The sequence below is a fragment of the Hyla sarda genome, chromosome 10, assembly GCF_029499605.1.
Source record: "Hyla sarda isolate aHylSar1 chromosome 10, aHylSar1.hap1, whole genome shotgun sequence".
Taxonomy (NCBI): Eukaryota; Metazoa; Chordata; class Amphibia; order Anura; family Hylidae; genus Hyla; species Hyla sarda.
Window position 1 is genome coordinate 81,284,979 of NC_079198.1, and position 21,392 is coordinate 81,306,370.

General features: G+C 42.6%; 1 protein-coding gene across 1 annotated transcript; it reads right to left on the reverse strand.

Moving 5' to 3' along the window:
• Nucleotides 1-2,373: 2,373 nt before the first annotated feature.
• Nucleotides 2,374-21,277, reverse strand: LOC130293809 (uncharacterized). The gene is made up of 2 exons (XM_056542939.1): nt 20,897-21,277; nt 2,374-3,076 (listed from the first exon to the last, which is right to left on the reverse strand). Exon 2 carries the CDS (start codon nt 3,068-3,070, stop codon nt 2,405-2,407), a length of 666 nt encoding a protein of 221 aa, XP_056398914.1. The 5' UTR covers nt 3,071-3,076; nt 20,897-21,277; the 3' UTR covers nt 2,374-2,404.
• Nucleotides 21,278-21,392: the final 115 nt, after the last annotated feature.

The window sequence follows — 21,392 nt, forward strand, 5'->3', positions numbered from 1 at the left end:
TTGTCATTCTGCCACCATTTGGTCTCTTCAGCATGGGGGGGATTGAGAGGCAGGGGCTGGGACATGTGGTAGCTGGCCTCACGACAGACTGCCAGCTCGATTTTAAGATACAAGTACAAGCTTTTTCACTGCAGCAACCAATAGTAGTATGCGCCCACTCATCCATTGGCGCAGAAGCTGAATGTGCTCCTGTCTAAGTTGCTGGTGCTGCAGTCCCTCCCTTTTCAAGTGGACTTTCAGTCATGAGCATGGGGGTGCTCTGAGAGGCAGGGGCTGGGACAGGTGGTAGCTGGCCTTGCAGTGGACCACCAGCTCATACAAGTACTAAGTTCACTGCAGCAACTTATACACTGCAGCAATTATACACTAATGGAGCTATAATTACCGCGGCTGCTGGCACCAGACTTGTCCTCCAATGGGTCCTTAAAAAAGGATTTAAAGTTTGCGCATTCCAATTACCAGGCTCTGTCATTATGCTGCTGTGCGGCAGTGATTCTAATAACGACACCTGTAATCTGCATGTCAAACTGAATAACAGTATTATTTCATTGAAACAGCACACTCCCTATGCATGTTATGACAAGGCAAAGTGTTCTACACCCCTAGTGAGGCTCTCTGTAGCCCAGAAATAGCCGTTTTTAAAAAATTTGCGAATCGCCCGAATTATTTTTTTCTAAAATTTGCTCATCTTTATCAGTCCCTCTATAATGATTTTATTTAGGCACTGTATGCTGGCATATATCAGGTATTATACTATGGTATGATTTGGTGATGGATGGTTGATTATTGCCATTCATCAGAACCACTTGGCTGCACTAACTGCTGCGGAAGCACAGGGCATAGCAGCATGCATGTACTTCTTTATTGTAAGAATTGAAGCTCTCAGTGTCTGCACCTCCCAAGGTAAAAATCTCCTTTAGCCATTTGTGGAGGTGACAGGGAATGCCAAGTCATAATGAGCTACATATATACAAATAAATTACCTCGTAAAATGGACAGAATTTGTCATAGTACTGGAATTTCTTTCCATTAAGTCTGCGTTCGCACTACGGAATCTCCGCTCGCTGAATTCTGCAAGCGGAGATTCCGCCTGGCGGCTGCTGCCGTATATACTTCGACGCTAGGGCCGCGGGGCACTGAGCCGTCACCATGACACAATGACGGCTATGCAGTGCTCGCGGAATCTGCGCAAAGAATGAACATGTTCTTTCTTTGCACTGAACAATTTCAGCTGCGCAATCGTCCGCCGCAGAAATTCCGCAGTGTGAACGGGTCTCGCGGAGACCCATTCACACTAATGTTAAGTTCACACCGCGGAATTCCGCTCGCGGAGTTCTGCTCGTGGAATTCCGCGAGAATTCCGTAGTGTGAACATGGCCTAATAATCACTAACTTTTCACTACTCATAAAACAAGGTCTCTGAGTGCTGTATCTTTTATAAAATGACGTACGCTGTGCTCATTTTCTGTTATATCTATCGCTGCTCCTGTGTTGTTCTGTTTTCTAGCAATGACTTTCTGATTTTACAATCTGTTCTGTGGTTAGCTGAGTGGGAAGATGAATGTAATGAAAGAACAACCCAGAAGTGGTGACTAAAAAGTGTAACAGCTGCAGACACATGAGGTAAGTATACAGGCTTTTGTTATCTTAATGGATACTGTATGTGTAAATAGACCCTAAAGGTTTATTGTAAACTTTGTCCTAAATACCATCATGTTGTTGTACAGTGATCTTAAAGGACAACTGCAGGCATAACAACTTATCCCCTAGGATAGGGGATATCTGTTTGATCGCTGGGGGTCCGACCGCTGGGAGCCCCGCGACCCCCGTGATCTCCCAAACTGGCCCTTGCATTGCCGCTCTGTGCGAGCGGCTATTGCGTGTAGTGTCAACCTCAGTGAGGTCGACAGTACACCCCCTCTCCGTCCCCTCCCCATACAGCTCTGTGGGAGAGGCAGGTAGGCACGAACGGTGCCTCCCCGTCTCTCCCATGGAACTACATGGAGAAGGCTTGTCGGCTGCGGTGTCCTGCTGTGGCCGGCACGCCTCCTGCACGGGAGAGCCGCGGCAGAGCCAGGGCCCCGTGCAGGAGATTGCGGGGGGGGGCCGCGATCAAACACTTATCCCCTTTACTGTGGATAGAGGATATGTTTTTAGGGATGCATATTTCCTTTAACACAACACAAAATATTAGAGAATAAAGATGCCTAGGGTATAGCAGTAATGATAAGAAATATAAAAATGACAAAAATATTTTTTTCATTTCTTTTAATAAGTGAAATGATTTACTTCATAAAATTGTAAATTAACTTGAATAACTTTGTTAATTGATTTGAAAAGCAAGTGAAGATGGAGCTGAATTCACTTCTCTTACATATCATATGCATAATGCATAAAGCTGTATTCAGTGATGGTGGAGTAAACGCTTCAGTTTTTTAACATCATCAGGATTTCCATGGACAATGTCTATCACTTTAATTCTTTGAGGATTAAAGACACAATCTTCCTCCTGTCCACTAGGGTTCATGGTGTGTGGTGGAACCCAGGCAGTGTTATAGCCATGAGCATTCCATGTCTTCTGTAATGGGTGGTTCGGATAATCTATTTTTTTTACTTTGCCAACATTTACCCTCAGCTTTAACACAACCTTTCTGGGATCATTGTTTAATGGGTACTTCATAGCCTTATGTATATCTCTGCTCACATAGACTCCTCTGCCTAACATGCCATCTGCGGATTGTTTAAATCCATGCTTGATGATCTCCACGGCTGCTGCATAGGTGGTACCATGAAACATAGTGTAGAGCCAATGTTTTTTGGGACATTGACTGCTGTGCAGACAGATCTCGTGAAATGTTGGTAAAGATTCTGCATGCCAAAATGTATTTCTTGTGCCATATACCACTTTAACAGGGCGAGGAGGGCATGCTAGTGGAGGACATGCTAGTGGAGGACATGCCTGTTGAGGAATTTTCTGTAGAAGACTTTCCAGTGCAGGGCTTTCTGGCGGAGAACATTCCTGTGGAGGATCTTCCTGTGATGAACATTCCTGTGGTAGACTAAAGTCCATTTTTTTCTGAAAGAACAAAATATATATTGGTTAACCCCTCAACCCCTTAAGGACATTTGGCATAAATGTACCCCCTGGTGCCCTGGTACTTAACGCACCAGGACGTTTATTAATGCTGTGGTCGCTTCATGCATGGGGGGTCCCAGACTAGTGTTGCTCGCGAATATTGGCAATTCGAATTGTAATCGCGAATATCGCATAGTCGCGAATTCACGAATATTGCCAATATAGCACTATATATTCGCAATTACGAATATTTGCATTTTTTTTTGTTCACAGTACACATCACAGTGATCACTGATCATCCCTATCTGCTCTTCACATATGCGCATATTCGTGAATATTGAGCCCTCCCTTCTTTATCCCCTTAAGGACTCAGCCCATTTTGGCCTTAAGGACTCAGACAATTAAATTTTAACGTTTTCATTTTTTCCTCCTCGCCTTCTAAAAATCATAACTCTTTTATACTTTCATCCACAGACTAGTATGAGGGCTTTTTTTTTTGCGCGACCAGTTGTCCTTTGTAATGACATAACTCATTATATCATAAAATGTATGGCGCAACCAAAAAACACAATTTTTGTGGGGAAATTAAAACGAAAAACGCAATTTTGCTAATTTTGGAAGGTTTCGTTTTCACGCCGTACAATTTATGGTAAAAATGACGTGTGTTCTTTATTCTGAGGGTCAATATGATTAAAATGATACCCATTATTACCTACTTTTCTATTATTGTTGCGCTTAAAAAAAAATCACAAACTTTTTAACCAAATTAGTACGTTTATAATCCCTTTATTTTGATGACCTTTTTTATTTTTCCGTATAAGCGGCGGTATGGGGGCTCATTTTTTGCGCCATGATCTGTACTTTTTTTTGATACCACATTTGCATATAAAAAACTTTTAATACATTTTTTATAATTTTTTTTTAATAAAATGTATTAAAAAAAAGTAGGAATTTTTGACTTTTTTTTTTTTTCGTTCACGCCGTTCACCGTACGGGATCATTAACATTTTATTTTAATAGTTCGGACATTTACGCACGCGGCGATACCAAATATGTCAATAAAAAAAAAATTTACGCTTTTTGGGGGTAAAATAGGACAAAACGGACGTTTTACTTTTTTATTGGGGGAGGGGATTTTTCACTTTTTTTTAACTTTAACTTTTACATTTTTTTACATTTTTTTTACACTTGAATAGTCCCCATAGGGGACTATTCATAGCAATACCATGATTGCTAATACTGATCTGTTCTATGTATAGGACATAGAACAGATCAGTGTTTTCGGTGATCTTCTGCTCTGGTCTGCTCGATCACAGACCAGAGCAGGAGACACCGGGAGCCGGATGGAGGCAGGAGAGGGGACCTCCGTGCGGCGTTATGAATGATCGGATCCCCGCAGCAGCGCTGCGGGCGATCCGATCATTCATTCAAATCGCGCACTGCCGCAGATGCCGGGATCTGTATTGATCCCGGCGCCTAAGGGGTTAATGGCGGACGCCCGCGAGATCGCGGGCATCGGCCATTGCCGGCGGGTCCCTGGCTGCGATCAGCAGCCGGGATCAGCTGCGCATGACACGGGCATCGCTCCGATGCCCGCGGTTATGCTTAGGACGTAAATGTACGTCCTGGTGCGTTAAGTACCACCGCACCATGACGTACATTTACGTCCTGCGTCCTTAAGGGGTTAATTGGATAGGGAACTAATGGGCTCGCTGCAACTCCTACTGCCACTCGCCCCTAGTCTGCTGCAATCTCTGCCTGATGAGTTTAGGCCTCTGCCACTCCTCTGTGCACGTCCTGGCACTTCTCTGCCTGACATACTTAGTGCGTATATGAGGGTATTACAATACGCTTCACTACACGTAAAACAGTATTTGTCTAGAACAGCAGCAGGTGTGTACTTTTGGCTGTCCTTTTTACAGTATCTAGGCCCTTGACAGATAAACAGGTACAAAATAGTACACTATTTAGATGTAGGTATGTTGTATGCACTTATAAGGGCAGAAAAATGCGCTACACTACGCTTAACCCCTTAAGGACGCAGCTCATTTTGACCTTAAGGACGCAGACCTTTTTCGCAATTCTTACCACTGTCACTTTATGCATTAATAACTCTGGGATGCTTTTACCGATTATTCTGATTCTGAGATTGTTTTTTTGTGACATATTCTACTTTATGTTAGTGGTAAATTTTCATCGTTACTTGCATCCTTTCTTGTTGAAAAATCCCAAAATTTCATGAAAATTTTGAAAATTTAGCATTTTTCTAACTTTGAAGCTCTCTGCTTGTAAGGAAAATTGATATTCCAAATACATTTTATATTGATTCACAAATACAATATGTCTACTTTATGTTGGCATCATAAAATGGACATATTTGTACTTGTAAATCTGAAGGGACAGATGTTACAGAACTACAACTCCCATCATGCCTGGGCAGTTTAGGCATGCTGAGAGTTGTAGTTTGGCAACATCTGGAGGGCTACCTTTTGGGCACCACTGTTATAGTGGTCTCCAGATGTGGACCCTCCAGATGTTGCAAAACAACAACTGCCAGCATGCCAGGACAGCTGTCTGGGCATGCTGGGAGTTGCAGTTTAGCAACCACTAGAAGGGCAGCAGTAAAGATCGCTTTACTGCCACCTTCCTTTCCCCATTCAACACCCCCCCCCCACTGTTGCTTCCCTACCTGCGCCGCTGTCTCCACCGGTCCCCACAGCATCTTCTTTCCAGGTACCGGCCGCCATCTTCTCCCCCCATTCTGCCTGACATCCAGGGGTGGGCAGAGCAGGGGGTTTCCATGGCAACCACCTGTCGTGCACTGCCATTGGTCAGAACTAATTTCTGACTAATGGCAGGGGATAGGAGGAGATTGCAGCGCTGCAACCTCGCTCCTATCCCTCAGGATGATCGGGGCTGTCACTGACAGCTCTGATCATCCCTATTTTCCTATTTCCCTATTTTCCCTATTTTCCTATTCACCAGAGACCCGATCAGCCCCGAATAGGAGAAAATCGCATGTCTGAATTGACATGCGATTTTCTCCGATCGAAAACATGGGGGGGTCTCAGGACCCCCCTCGCGATATGCCAGCATGCCTGCTGAATCATTTCAGCAGGCATGCCAGTCCGGTCCCCAACCGGCTAGCGGCGGGGACCGGAATTCCCACAGGTGTATCCATACGCCCTACGTCCTTAAGGACTCGGGATGCAGGGTGTATGCATACGCCCTACGTCCTGAACAGGTTAAAAAAGTATTTGAGTACGACACCAGCCGGTGGGTACTTTTGCCTTTCCTTACACAGTATCTTGGCCCTTAACAGATTAACAGTTACAAAATAGTACACTTCATAGATTTAGGTATGTGGTATGCACTTATGAGGGCGAAAAAATGTTCTACAGTACGCTTAAAAATCGTATTGGAGTAAAACACCAGCCGGTGATAACTTTTGACTGGCCTTTCACAGTATCTAGGCCCTTGACAGATTAACATGTACAAAAAATAGTACACTAATTTGATGAGGGCAAAAAAATGCGCTACAGTACGCACGTATCAATGTTGGTGTAGGTAGATGTCTTTTTAGATCATTTTGGTTGATCTAAATTTGGTGCAATTGCACCAAATTTACCATATTTGTGCAAGGCCCATGATAAATTTTGTGCAAAGTTCGAAATTTACACACAGTTCTATTTGTACACCTGATCTACACCTCACAGGAAAAGTGGAGACAGGGATTTTGCTCTACTGCTTTGAGGCTCGGATTCCATTGATGTTTTTTGTCCAACAGCAAAAACGCCAGAAAAAACTGTCCCAGCTTTTTCTTGCGTTTTTCTTGCATTTTTTTCTAGGGTTTTTGCTGGTGTTTGGAAACAAAAAAATTTACAAAACTTTTTGTTGTTTTTTTTTCTTCGAAAATTTAGATACGTGAATGCAGAGGACTATGTCAGATTTGGTGGATTGCGATGATGAACAGGGTTGATTTTTTTTAAATGTCAATAAAAGGGTTAACAAGGGCTGTGGCTGTGTTTTTTTAAATACATTTTTTTTTTTCAATGTGTTGTGTTTTTTATAATTGAATTTAAAAAACACTCCCCACAGCCCTCGTTAACCATTTTATTAAAAGAAAAAAAATAATAATCCGCCGTAATCCATAGAATCCGCAGTAATCCTCTGCATACACGGATCTGAAACGAGAAGAAAAAAAACACAAAAAATTGGTTATGACATTTTTGGCGCTGTCCGCTGGGGAGAGCACCCATGATGCAATGTCTACCCAAACAGGGAGCCACCAATTGGTGCAAAATTACAACTCCCAGCATGCACCGACAGCCTTTGGCTGTCTGGGCATGCTGGGAGTTGTAGTTTAGCAACAGCTGGAGTCTCCCTGTCTGGGTAGACACTGCCAGAAGGGTCTGTTCCCATCATCCAAAACGGACAATGTGAACAGAGCTTCAGATTAACTAGCCTAGTTCCCTTATGTAGCTCCGCCCCTAATGATGTCATCACTAGGGGCGGAGCTACACGGACCTGCCCGGTACTCGAGGGAAGTATTCCCAACATGGAATAGTGTGTTCCATGCTGGGAGTAGTAGTACTACCTAAAAAAAAAAGTGAAAAACACGCACACACATTTTTATTATTGTCGGCTACATTTTTAGTGCTTTACCCGCTCACATAAATTGATCCCTGTTTAAAAATTAATAAACATTTCGTAATAAGAAAAGATTAACACTAGATCTAACATTTCGTTCGATACAATTTTTTCCATCACTACTGTATCTTTTTTATTATTATTTTTTTTATGGTACCCTACCAAATTTTAATAAAAAAAGGTATCTCCATAATTTTTTAGGATCACTAAAGTCCAAAAAAGAATAAAAAGATTTACCGAATGTACCAGAATACCGAATGCATCCGAAATATCAAACCGAAAACCCGAATACTGAATGTATCCGAAAAATCTAAACCGAAAATATTACCAAACCGAAATTTTCTTCCAAAACGAAAAAACGAAAATTTTTCTAGTCTAGTAGCAGGACACAAGCTGACAGTGGGAGGATATTTCCTCCAGCTGTGAGCCCTGTGCTCACAGCTGTCAATCAAGGAAGTGTGTCCATGACATAGGTGATGATGCATGGACACAGCAGGACTAGTATGTGTCCAAGCAGGGGGGGGGGGGGCAGTTGTTTGACTGGCTTTTTCAGTATAAAATACTAAAAATGTTCTAATGAAAGCAATTGCAAAACCTATTGGTATTGCATGCTTTACAACATATCAAACGTTTTTGTCTCTAACAGTACCCATTTAAGTGTTCTAATACTGTGTGGGCTGTACAAGGATTTCTCAGGAAAAATAAATTGGCACAGATTTTTTGTGCAAAGGTTATTTTTTATCCTTCCAGTGAAATATACAGTAATCTATTGGCACGGCACCAGCAACAGTGCTTTTCAACTTGCCTTTCCACATTAACCCCTTGGGGACCCAGCCCATTTTGACCCTAAGGACCAGAGCATTTTTTGCACATCTGACCACTGTCACTTTAAGCATTATTATGAAATGAAAAGTATGGGGCAACACCAGCATGTTAGTGTAAAAAAATAAAAACATTTTACACTATCATGCTGGTGTAGTCCCCAACTTTACCTTTTCATAAGAGGTAAAAGGAGAAAAAGCCACCAAAAATGTATAGCATAATTTACGGAAATACCCCATATGTGGCCCTAAACTGTTGCCTTGAAATATGACAGGGCTCTGAATTGAGAGAGCGCCATGCGCATTTGAGGCCTAAATTAGGGATTTTCATAGGGGGTGTACCCAGATGCAAGCATTACACTTGCCTCCTCTACCAAAAATACTGTACGTCAGTTTTCCCCAAACAGGGTGCCTCCAGCTGTTTCAAAACTCCCTACATGCCTGGACAGTCAATGGCTGTCCAGCAATACTGGGAGTTGTTATTTTGCAACAGCTGGAGGCTCCATTTTGGAAAAACTGACATACCAGACGTTTTTAATTTTTATATTGGGGTGGGGGACAGTGTAAGGGGGTGTATATGTAGTGTTTTACTCTTTATTTAGGGTTAGTGTAGTGAAGTGTTTCTAGGGTACATTCACACGGGTGGGGGTTTACAGTGAGTTTCCCGCTGCAGCAGAAATTTGCCTCATCTTACATTCACGTGGGGTGGGGGTGGGGAGACTGGGGCAAAACTACAACTCCCAACATGCACTGAAAGACCATGCATACTGGGAGTTGTAGTTATGCAACAGCCAGAGGCACACTAGTTGGGATTGGGAAACACTAAGTTAGGTAGTGTTTCCGCACCACTGTCTGTTTCCTAACTCAGTGTTTCCCAACCAGTGTGCCTCCAGTTGTTGCAATACTACAACTCCCAGCATGCCCAGACAGCCAAAGGAGAACAGTTTGGAGACCACTGTGTAGTGGTCTCCAAAATGTAGCCCTCCAGACATTGCAAAACTTCAACTCCAAGCATGCCCACACTTCCCAGGCATGCTGGGAGTTGTAGTTCGGCAACATCTGAAGGGCCAGATGTTGCTGAACTACAACTCCCAGCATGCCTGGACAGTCTCGGCATGCTTTTAATTGACATTTGGAGCACTAAAGTTTGGACACCCATACCCGGTCGACAAGCACCTGACAACATTAGGAAAGTTCTCAACATCATTCATTGGGCAGAGACCACTTTCTCTCCTTTGACTTTATTGGGTCTTGACATAGAAAAAGCTTTCGATTCTGTTTCCTGGTCTTACCTGTTTGGAGTCCTCCAGCATATGGGATTCTCTGGCCCTTTTATTCAGGCTCTAGGTGTGCTATACTCCTCCCCTAAAGCCTACCTTAAACTACCTACACCTTCTCCCGCCCCCATCAGTATTGAGAGAGGAACACGCCAGGGGTGCCCCCTTTCCCCGGCACTATTTGCGCTAGCAATGGAGCCACTTGCAATACTTATAAGGGATCATCCGGACATCAAGGGGGTTCAGATTGCCAGCTCTTCTTACCTTACTAATCTTTTTGCAGATGATCTCCTACTCAGTCTCACGTCCCCATTGGTTTCCCTTCCTCATCTCTTCTCCCTACTAGACCGCTTTGCGGGGGTCTCCGGTTTAAAAGTAAACTGGTCTAAGTCGGATGTACTGTACTGCCAAACCCCACCCGTACCCAAAAACGTATATCTCTCAACTTCGACTTGCCTTCTGCTTCCTCATCTATTCCCTACCTTGGGATAGCTCTCCCTGTTTCCCTTTCATCTCTCTACAATCTGAATTACCTCCCTTTATTCAAATCACTTTGTGAGGACATGAGGAAATGGGATCTACCTGACATCTCCTGGATGGGTCGTATCCACTCTATTAAAATGGTTCTCCTTCCTCGCCTTCTCTACTTATTTCACACTCTTCCTATCCCTATTCGGGTCTCGGATTTTCGCAAACTTCAGGCGGACATTTTTAAATTTATATGGAGAGGTTGTAGGCCTCGTATTCCCCGCAAAATTATGTATTACCATAAATCATTGGGTGGCCTATCAGTACCTAATCTAGTTAAATATATCCAAGCTGCTCGGTTAGCTCGATTGCTACTTTGTAATGCGAAGACAGGGAACCCTAGATGGGTATTTCTTGAAAACGACCTTGTAGCCCCATATTCTTTAGGCTCCTTAATGTGGCTGACTGGTTCTGTCTCCCGTTACCTACCCTCGGTGGCTCTTCTCCCACGATACTCTCTCCTTCTTTGGAGATCTGTCAGGTTTAAGCTATCTCTTCAATCCTCTGTTTCTCCCGCTACTCCACTTTTCCTTAACCCCTCTTTCCCCCCTGGTCTGGACTCTGTGAACTTTGCGTAGTGGCATTCACAGAAACTGTTCAGGGTACACCACTTTTTGGTAGGCCGACAGCTCATGTCCATTGCCGCTTTTAACAATAGGTTTGCTCCTCCGCCAACGGAAAGCTTTAGAGTTAACCAGGTCTTTTCTTTCCTGAGCTCTATGGTGGGTTCACTGACAGGTTTGACGACTACGTGCTATGAAGCCATGGCACTCTACACGCCTCTGCTACCAGGGGCATTGTCCAGGATGTATTCCTCCTCTACCAGACCCCCTCCCGACACAAAATTCCCTTACATGACCCAATGGGAATCAGAATTTCACTTCACTCTCTCTCTATCCAGATGGCACTCCTGCTGTGAACACATTACAAGGGGTAGCATGCAAGTGTCCCTGGTCGAGACAGCTGTTAAACTTATGCATCGCACTTATTATGTCCCTACACGCTTACACATGATATATCCATCGGTTGCCCCTGAATGCTTTAGGGGTTGTCTAGTCCCAGGAACAATGGGTCACATTTGGTGGCAATGTCCTAGGGTTATCGCCCTCTGGAGGTCCGTAGTTGATGTGATACACTCCATATTGCATATACGTTGGCCTCTGAACCCCGCAACTTGTTTGTTGGGGTATAGGCCAACACAGGTTAGATATGCCCCTTTTAAATTGGCCCAGTTTATAATGTTAGCCACTAGAATTCATATTGCCTCCAGGTGGCGATCTCCCCTACTTTCCTTCTCTGCTGTGGCGGATAGGATCAACTCCACAATGCTCTCTGAAAAAATGGCCGCGGTGAGGGAAGATAAGTTAGACCTATTCTACAAAATCTGGCAACCATGGCTAGATTCCCCCCATACTTTAGATGTGTCATTTTACTTGCGTTTATAATGTGTGTGGACGCTTCTATGTTCTCATAGGACCTCCCTACCCAAATGGACACTGTGGACAGTGATAATTTTAGACGCTTGCCCTGCGACGAGATCTCTATGGTAATTATTGTACCCTTCATACCCTTTTGTTTTTGTGTATGTCATGCCCTCCCTCCTTGTTTTCATACCCCGTTTATATTTTTTGTACATCTTTTTATTTGTACCGATATTATACTTGTTGGTGTCCTGTACAGGATTGCACATTGAGAAGTATGTACCTTGTTTCTTATGTCTCAATAAAATATGTTGTTGGATACTAAAGTTTGGACACCACTGTATGGTCTCCAAACAGTGCCCTTCCAGATGTTGCAAAACTACAACTCCCAGCATGCTGAGACTGTCCAGGCATGCTGAGAGTTGTAGTTTTGCAACATCTGGAAGGACAATGGTCTCCAAACTGTGGCCCTCCAGATGTTGCAAAACTACAACTTCCAGCATGCCCAGACAGCCAAAGGCTGTCTGGGCATGCTGAAAGTTGAACTTTTAAAACTCCTAGATACATCAGGGAAGATCACTTTACGGCGATCTTCACAGCTGTATCTGACACCGCCGCCGCCACTTGCCCGCCACCGGTCCTGGTCCCTGGTCCCCGCACATTACTCCTGACCGGCCAATCACAGGCAATAGGAGGAGGTGGCACCCCTGCCACCTCGCTCCTATCATTTAGAATGATCGGGGCTGTCTCTGACAGCTCTGATCATCCCTATTTTCCGGGCTATCAGGTCATCAGAGACCCGATCAGCCTGGAATCGTCACAAATCGCCAATCTGAACTGATCGGCGATTTGCGGCGATCGCCGACATGAAGGGGGGGTGTCCCCCAAGCATTTGCACAGGATGCCTGCAGAATGATTTCAGCAGGCATCCCGGTCCGAACCCCCTCCGGCTAGTGGCTGGGATCGAAATTCCCACAGGCGTACAGGTACGCCCTTGGTCCTTAAGTACCAGGACACAAGGGCGTACCCATACGCCCCTGGTCCCCAACAGGTTAAAGGGATACTCCGGTGGAAAACAATTTATTTTAAATCAACTGGTGCCAGAAAGTTAAACAGATTTGTAAATTACTTCTATTAAAAAATCAGCTTCTATTTACTACAGAGAAAGTTCTTTTCTTTTTCAATTTATTTTCTGTCTGACCACAGTGCTCTCTGCTGACTCATCTGTCCATGTCAGGAACTGTCCAGAGCAGGAGAGGTTTGCTATGGGAATATGCTGGTACTCTAGACAGTTCCTGACATGGACAGAGGTGTCAGCAGAGAGCACTGTGGTCAGACAGTAAATAAACTGAAAAAGAAAAGAACTTTCTCTGTAGTAAACAGCAGCAGATTTTTTAATAGAAGTAATTGACAAATCTGTTTAACTTTCTGGCACCAGTTGATTTAAAATAAATTGTTTTCCACTAGAGTACCCCTTTAAACTTCTGAATGTCAGGGCAGCTCCAGTAAGGACAAAACTTGTTGTTATATGGAATATGACATAATATTACAGAGGGATCTGGGGGAATGGGAGGCTTGGGCAGACATTTTGAATGAAGTTTAATGTGGATAAATGTAAGGTTATGCATTCTGGCTGTAAAGACAAAATGCACAATCATGTGCTAAATAATAAGACAATAGGTAAAACTTCTACCGAAAAGGACTTGGGGGGGGGGGGGGGGGGATACTGGTGGACAGTAAACTGAACTTTAGTGATTAGTGCCAGGCAGCTGCTGCCGAGGCTAATAAAGTCTTACAAGGTATTGATATGAATCTCTGCTTATTCTAGGTATTGGAGTCCAGTGGGTGGTCCTACTGTGTGCTTGGTTGCTATGGGCAACTCAGCAACTTTTCCGCTGCACAGGTTTTGATAAATATCCCCTAAAGAGAGGCACGGGAATGCTGGGAAAAAATCACTGTTATTGGCAAGGACGGCCTAACATGGTGTCAGTGGCTTCACTAATGTCAATGGAATTACCAAAACTAATCCATGATTGACATTTTTGTATGCAAACTCAAACAAAGAACGCTTCCAATCACACAGTAGGACCACCCACCTAACTCCAATACCCAGAATAAGCAGAAATTCAGATCAATACTTTACAAGTTCTACTTAATTTTTCCCACATAACTATATATAAATCTGATCTGCTCCTCCTGCTCTATAGCATGAATCCTGTAGAATAGATTACATTATAAATGTGACAACTTTAATAGAAGGTACATGGGGATACTAATGGGAGGTAAATAAGGTTACCTAGATACCTCACATGAGTAACCACATGTTCTTGTGAAGAACATATAAAAAAAATAACTCAATAAACCACAGCTAAATAGTTTTTTTTCTATTCCCCCTAATTCCATCCCCCATAAAAAGAATTAATAGATTAATTGAAAATGTACCTGCACCCAAAAGGCTTCCAATAAAAATTAGTCATCCCACAAAAACAAGCCTACTAAAAATTAAGTTTCAGCTTTTTTAATGTGGTGATGCAACAACAACAAATCATAACTGCTGTCTTAATGTCAACATCAGCTTGGTCCCAAAGGGGTTAAAAACTATTCAGAAGTGTTACAACAATTTTGAAAGTAAAATAGACAAACTTACAAGGCAGCAGAGAGATCACGGAACCTGGTAACTGGATGAAGGATGGTACCATGGTAGACAGTATATATAAGTGTTCTAATATTGTGTGGGCTGAACTAGGATTTCTCAGGAAATAGAAATTGGCACAGACTTTTTGTGCAAAGGTTATCTTTTATAATTCCAGTGAAATATACAGTAATCTATTGGCACGGCACCAGCAACGGCGCTTTTCATCTTGCCTTTCCACATTAAAGTGGTACTCCGGTGGAAAACTATTTATTTTAAATGAGCTAGTGCCAGAAAGTTAAACAGATTTTAAATTAATTCTATTAAAAAATCTTAATCCTTCCAGTACTTATCAGTTGCTGTATACTACAGAGGAAGTTCTTTTCTTTTTTAATTTCTTTTCTGTCTGACCACAGTGCTCTCTACAGACACCCCTGTCCATGTCAGGAACTGTCCAGAGCAGTAGAGGTTTTCTATGGGAATATGCTGGTACTCTAGACAGTTCCTGACATGGACAGAGGTGTCAGCAGAGAGCACTGTGGTCAGACAGAAAATACATTGAAAAAGCAAAGAACTTTCTCTGTAGTAAACAGCAGCTGATTTTTTAATAGAAGTCATTTAAAAATCTGTGCAAAAAATGGATTACTCAGTCCTCAGCATAACCATTCCAAAAAAGACTGTACAATGGATATGTAGTCTAATATGGAAAAGAATTGTGAACTTCCAGACCAATATGATAATTAAAATTGTTTAATACTAAAAGATTAGACAATATTAGACAATGTTAAAATTGTGGTAAATAGATGAAAAGGATTGCAGCCGCAGGGCCCTACGGCTGCATATAAGCAAGAATTATTGTATAAATTCTAACACCAATTAAACCTTGGAGAGTAGCACTATATGGATAGTAGTATTTTCACTACGATCGATCATAGAAACAGTGTTTGAAAATGTACACAATAATATGTGTTACACAATGTAACAAAATATAGATGTAACAAAAATAGCAATATATCTAAATGAATAGATTAAAACGACTGTAGCAGTAAAAGTGGTGCCCTATGTGGGTATCAGCGTCCGTTCTGGAGGGATATAAAAATGAATACACAATGGGTATATTGTCCAGCAATGTGGATTTTGTGCGGGGGACATTAAGCACCTATGGCAGGATAGCGAATAACTGGAAGTATGGCAGGATGGTGAATAACTGGAAGTACGGCTGGAAGGACCTGCTGTGCCGAGTGTTAAGAAGAAAGACACAGGCACTAATGTGCCACTCACCCACTCCGCGATGGAACCGGACCGATGGTCGTTCGTATATTTTTTCTGTGAGCTACACACATCTATTTATTCTAATTTAAAAATCTGTTTAACTTTCTGGCCCTGCATCCTGAGTCCTTAAGGACGTAGGGCGTATGGGTACGCCCGTGTGAAAATCTGGTCCCCGCCACTAGCCGATCAGGGACCGGACCGGGATGACTGCTGATATCAGCAGGCATCCCGTGCATATGACCAGGAGGGTACAATTCAGACCGGCGATTTTTGGCGGATCCGGGTCATACCAGTGTCCGGTGACCCGGAAAATCAGGGGGTCCCCCTGAAGGGACAGGAGTTAGGTGGCAGGGGTGCCACCCCTCCTATCCCTGCTATTGGTCATCAAGAAGTGACGACCAATAGCAGATCAGGGGCGGGGGTTAAAGTTCGATTCCCCAATTCTGCCCACCGGCGGTAATCTGGGCAGAACGGGGGAACTGTAGCGAGACCAGCGACGTTGGAGGTCCCTTACCTAATTGGATGCGATGGACGGCGAAGACGTGCAGCTCCCTCGTGCGGCTCTCTGGTGAAGACTACGGAAGCCGGTGAGTAGTTGCCTAGCAACATCTGGGGGGGTAAAGTTTGGAGACCACTATACAGTGGTGTCTAAAATGCAGCCCTCCAGATGTTGCAAAACTACAACTCCCAGCATGCCCACAGAGCAGTTTGCTGTCTGGGCATGCTGGGATTTGTAGTTTAGCAACATCTGGAGGGCCACAGTTTGGAGATCACTGTGCAGTGGTCTCTAAACTGTAGCCCTCCAGATGTTGCAAAACTGCAAATCCCAGCATGCCCAAACAACAAACTGCTGTCTCGGCATGCTGGGAGTTGTAGTTGCGTACCTCCAGCTGTTGCATAACTACATCTCCCAGCATGCCCTTCAGCGATCAGTACATGCTGGGAGTTGTAGTTTTGCAAGAGCTGTAGGCACACTGGTTGGAACATACTGGGTCAGGTAACAGAACCTAACTGAAGGTTTTCCAACCAGTGTGCGTCCAGCTGTTGCAAAAGTACAACTCCCAGCATGCACGGTCTGTCTGTACATGTTGGGAGTTGTAGTTTTGCAACAGATGGAGGTTTGTACAGGGTACATTCACATGGGAGGGTTTACAGTAAGTTTCCTGCTTCAAGTTTGAGCTGCGGCAAATTTTCTGCCACGGTTCAAACTCCTAACGGGAAGTTCACCGCAAACCTCCGCCTGTTTGAATGTACCCTAAAAACACTACATTAACACATAATAAAGGGTAAAACACTACATATACACACCATTACACTGTCCCCCCCAATAAAAATAAAAAACATATCGTACGGCAGTGTTTCCAAAACGGAGCCTCCAGCTGTTGCAAACCAACAACTCCCAGAATTTCCGGACCGCCACTGACTGTCCAGGCATGCTGGGAGTTTAGCAACAGCTGGAGGCACCCTGTTTGGGAATCACTCACATAGAATACCCCTATTTCCACCCTTATGCAATCCCTATTTTAGTCACCAAAATTTTTTTTTTACTAAAATGCTGTTGTTACCATAAATCTTTCATTTTTCACAAAGGAAAATAGGAAGAAAGCCCCTCAAAATTTGTAACCCCATTTCTTCTGAGTAAGAACATACCCCATATGTGGATTTAAAGTGCTCTCTGGGCGAACTACAATGCTCAGAAGAGAAGGAGCGCCATTGGGATTTTGGAGAGAAAATTTGTCCGGAATTGAAGGCCATGTGTGTTTACAAAGCCCCCATAGTGCCAGAACAATGGACCCCCCCCCCCCCCACATGTCACCCCATTTTGAAAACTACACCCCTCATGTAATGTAATAAGGGGTACAGTGAGCATTTACTCCCCACAGGTGTCTGACAAATTTTTGGAACAGTGGTCCATAAAAATGAAAATTTTAATTTTTCCAAATATTTGTCATACGCCAGTGGGGTGTAAATGCTCACTGCACCCCTTATTAAATTCTGTGAGGGGTGTAGTTTCCAAAATGGGGTCACATGTGGGAGGGTCCACTGTTCTGGCACCACGGTGGGCTTTGTAAATGCCCCTGACTTCTATTCCAACCAAATTCTCTCTCCAAAAGCTCAATGGCGCTCCTTCTCTTCTGAGCATTGTAGTTCGCCCGCAGTGCACTTGACATCCACACATGGGGTATTTCCATACTCAGAAGAGATGGGGTTACAAATTTTTGGGGACATTTTCTCCTATTACATCTTGTAAAAATGTAAAATTTGGAGAGAAGATTTACACATCCAAATGTAACGAAAAGTCGTCAAACACCTGTGGGGTGTTAAGGCTCACTGTACCCCTTGTTATGTTCCCTGAGGGGTGAAGTTTGCAAGATAATATGCCATGTTTGGGTTTTCTTGCTGTTCTGGCACCATAGGGGCTTCCTAAATGTGACATGCCCCCCAAAAACAATTTCAGAAAAACTCACTGTCCAAAATCCCATTATCGCTCCTTCCCTTCTGAGCCCTCTAGTTCACCCACAGAACACTTCACATACACATATGAGATATTTCCTTACTCAAGAGATATTGGGTTACAAATTTTAGGAAGATTTCTCGCCTTTCACCCCTTGTAAAAATAAAAAAAAACTGGGTCTACAGGAATATGCGAGTGTAAAAAATGAAGATTTAGAATTTTCTCCTTCACTTTGCTGCTATTCCTGTGAAACAGCTAAACGGTTAAAACACTTACTGAATGTCATTTTGAATACTTTGAGGGGTGCATTTTTTATAATGGGGTCATTTGTGGGGAATTTCTAATATGAAGGCCCTTAAATCTACTTCAAAACTGAACTGGTCCCTGAAAATGTCAGATTTTTAAAATTTTGTGAAAAATTGGAAAATTGCTGCTGAACTTTGAAGCCCTCTGATGTTATCCAAAAGTAAAAACATGTCAACTTTATGATGCAAACATAAAGTAGACATATTGTATAAGCGAATCAATGTATAATTTATTTGGGGTGTCCATTTTCCTTATAAGCAGAGAGTTTCAAAGTTAAAAAAAAATGCTACATTTTCAAATTTTTCATAAAATTTTTTAATTTTTCACCAAGAAATGATGCAAGTATCGACAAAATTTTACCACTAACATAAAGTAGAATATGTCAGAATATGTAGGTTTTGATAAATCTCCCCTAAAGAGAGGCACAGGACTGCTGGGAAAGAATCACTGTTATTGGCAAGGACGGCCTACCATGGTGTCAGTGGCTTCACTAATGTCAATGGAATTACCAAAACTAATCTTTGGTTGATATTTTTGTATGTAAACTCAAACAAAGAACGCTGCCAATCACACAGTAGGACCACCCACCTAACTCCAATACCCAGAATAAGCAGAAATTCAGATCAATAGTTTACAAGTTCTACCAAATTTTTCCCACATATCTATATGTCAATCTGATCTGCTCCTCCTGCTCTATAGCATGAATCCTGTAGAATAGATGTAGATAGATGTAGATAAATGTGACAAATGTAATAGAAGGTACACGGGGATAATAATGGGAGGTAAATAAGGTTACCTATGTACCTCACAAGGTGAAGAACATATAAAAAAAAAACTCAATAAGCAACAGCTAAATATTTTTTTTTCTATTCCCCCTAATTCCATCCTCCATAAAAAGAATTAATAAATATTAATTGAAAATGTACCTGCACCCAAAAGGCTTCCAATAAAAATTAGTCATTCCACAAAAACAATCCTACTAAAAATAAAAATAAAGTTTCAGCTTTTTGAATGTGGTGATGCAACAACAACAAAAAATAACTGCTGTCTTAATGCAAACATCAGCTTGGATCCAAAGGGGTTAAAAACTATTCAGAAGTGTTACAACAATTTTGAAAGTAAAATAGACAAACTTACAAGGCAGCAGAGAGATCACTGAACCTGGTAACTGGATGAAGGATGGTACCATGGTAGACAGTATATATAAGTGTTCTAATATTGTGTGGGCTGAACTAGGATTTCTCAGGAAATAGAAATTGGCACAGACTTTTTGTGCAAAGGTTATCTTTTATAATTCCAGTGAAATATACAGTAATCTATTGGCACGGCACCAGCAACATCGCTTTTCAACTTGCCTTTCCACATTAAAAGGGTACTCCGGTGGAAAACTATTTGTTTTAAATCAACTGGTGCCAGAAAGTTAAACAAATTTGTAAATTACTTCTATTAAAAAAATCTTAATCCTTCCAGTACTTATCAACTGTTGTATACTACAGAGGAAGTTCTTCTCTTTTTGAATTTCTTTTCTGTCTGACCACAGTGCTCTCTACTGACACCTCTGTCCATGTCAGGAACTGTCCAGAGCAGTAGAAGTTTTGTTATGGGAATATGCTGGTACTTTAGACAATTCCTGACATGGACAGAGGTGTCAGCAGAGAGCATTGTGGTCAGACAGAAAATAAATTCAAAGAGAAAAGAACTTTCTCTGTAATAAACAGCAGCTGATTTTTTATTAGATGTAATTTACAAATCTGTTTAACTTTCTGGCACCAGTTAAATTAAAATAAATTGTTTTCCACCAGAGTACCCCTTTAAACTTCTGAATGTCCCGGCAGCTCCAGTTAGGACAAAACTTGTTGTTATATGGAATATGACATAATATTACTGAGGGATCTGGGGGAACGGGAGGCTTGGGCACAGACATTTTGAATGAAGTTTAATGTGGATAAATGTAAGGTTATGCATTCTGGCTGTAAAGACAAAATGCACAATTATGTGTTAAATAATAAGACAATAGGTAAAACCTCTACCGAAAAGGACTTGGGGGGGGGGAGGGGGGGATACTGGACAGTAAACTCAACTTTAGTGATCAGTGGCGGGCTAATACAGTCTTGCAAGGTATTGATCTAAATTATGGGTATTGGAGTCCAGTGGGTGGTCCTACTGTGTGATTGGTTGCTATGGGCAACTCAGCAACTTTCCTTCTGCACAGGTTTTGATAAATCTCCCCTAAAAAGAGACATGGGACTGCTGGGAAAGAATCACTGTTATTGCCAAGGACGGCCTACCATGGTGTCAGTGGCTTCACTAATGTCAATGGAATTACCAAAACTAATCAGTGGTTGACATTTTTGTATGTAAACTCAAACAAGGAACGCTGCCAATCCCACAGTAGAACCACACTAAACGTTTATTCATTTTTGTATGTATAGTCTTTCTATGTTGTTGTTATATTTACCTTGTGATGATGTAACTGGGCACTCCTTGAGTTGTACTATGAAGGGTTAATAACACCCACCTCTATCCTGAATTCAGCTTTAAGAGGCGTGTCCAGAGTGAACTCGCAGGAACCAGTTGAAGCGGTGGCTTGCCACAAAACGGACGTTGTTCTGATTTGTCTGCTCCCTCCCTGTACATGTGTATACAGCCAACCTGTGTGAGTCAATAAATATATACTGTGCATCCATGTTGCGAGTGCCATCGGATTTCTGTTCTTGTATGGGACATTTTGGACATGCAATTTTCCTCGAATGAGCACCGCAGGTATGGGATTGAATCACAGTATCTGAGACTACACAGCATACCGACAACTGAAGACTACAATTACAGGGTCAGTAGTGCCGACCTCGTTACCTATACTGATCTGAATAACAGAGACTTGGTTGGACGATAGCTGTGACTGGGCAGTCAACATACAGGGTTATAGTCTATTCAGGAAGGATTGGACAAAATGG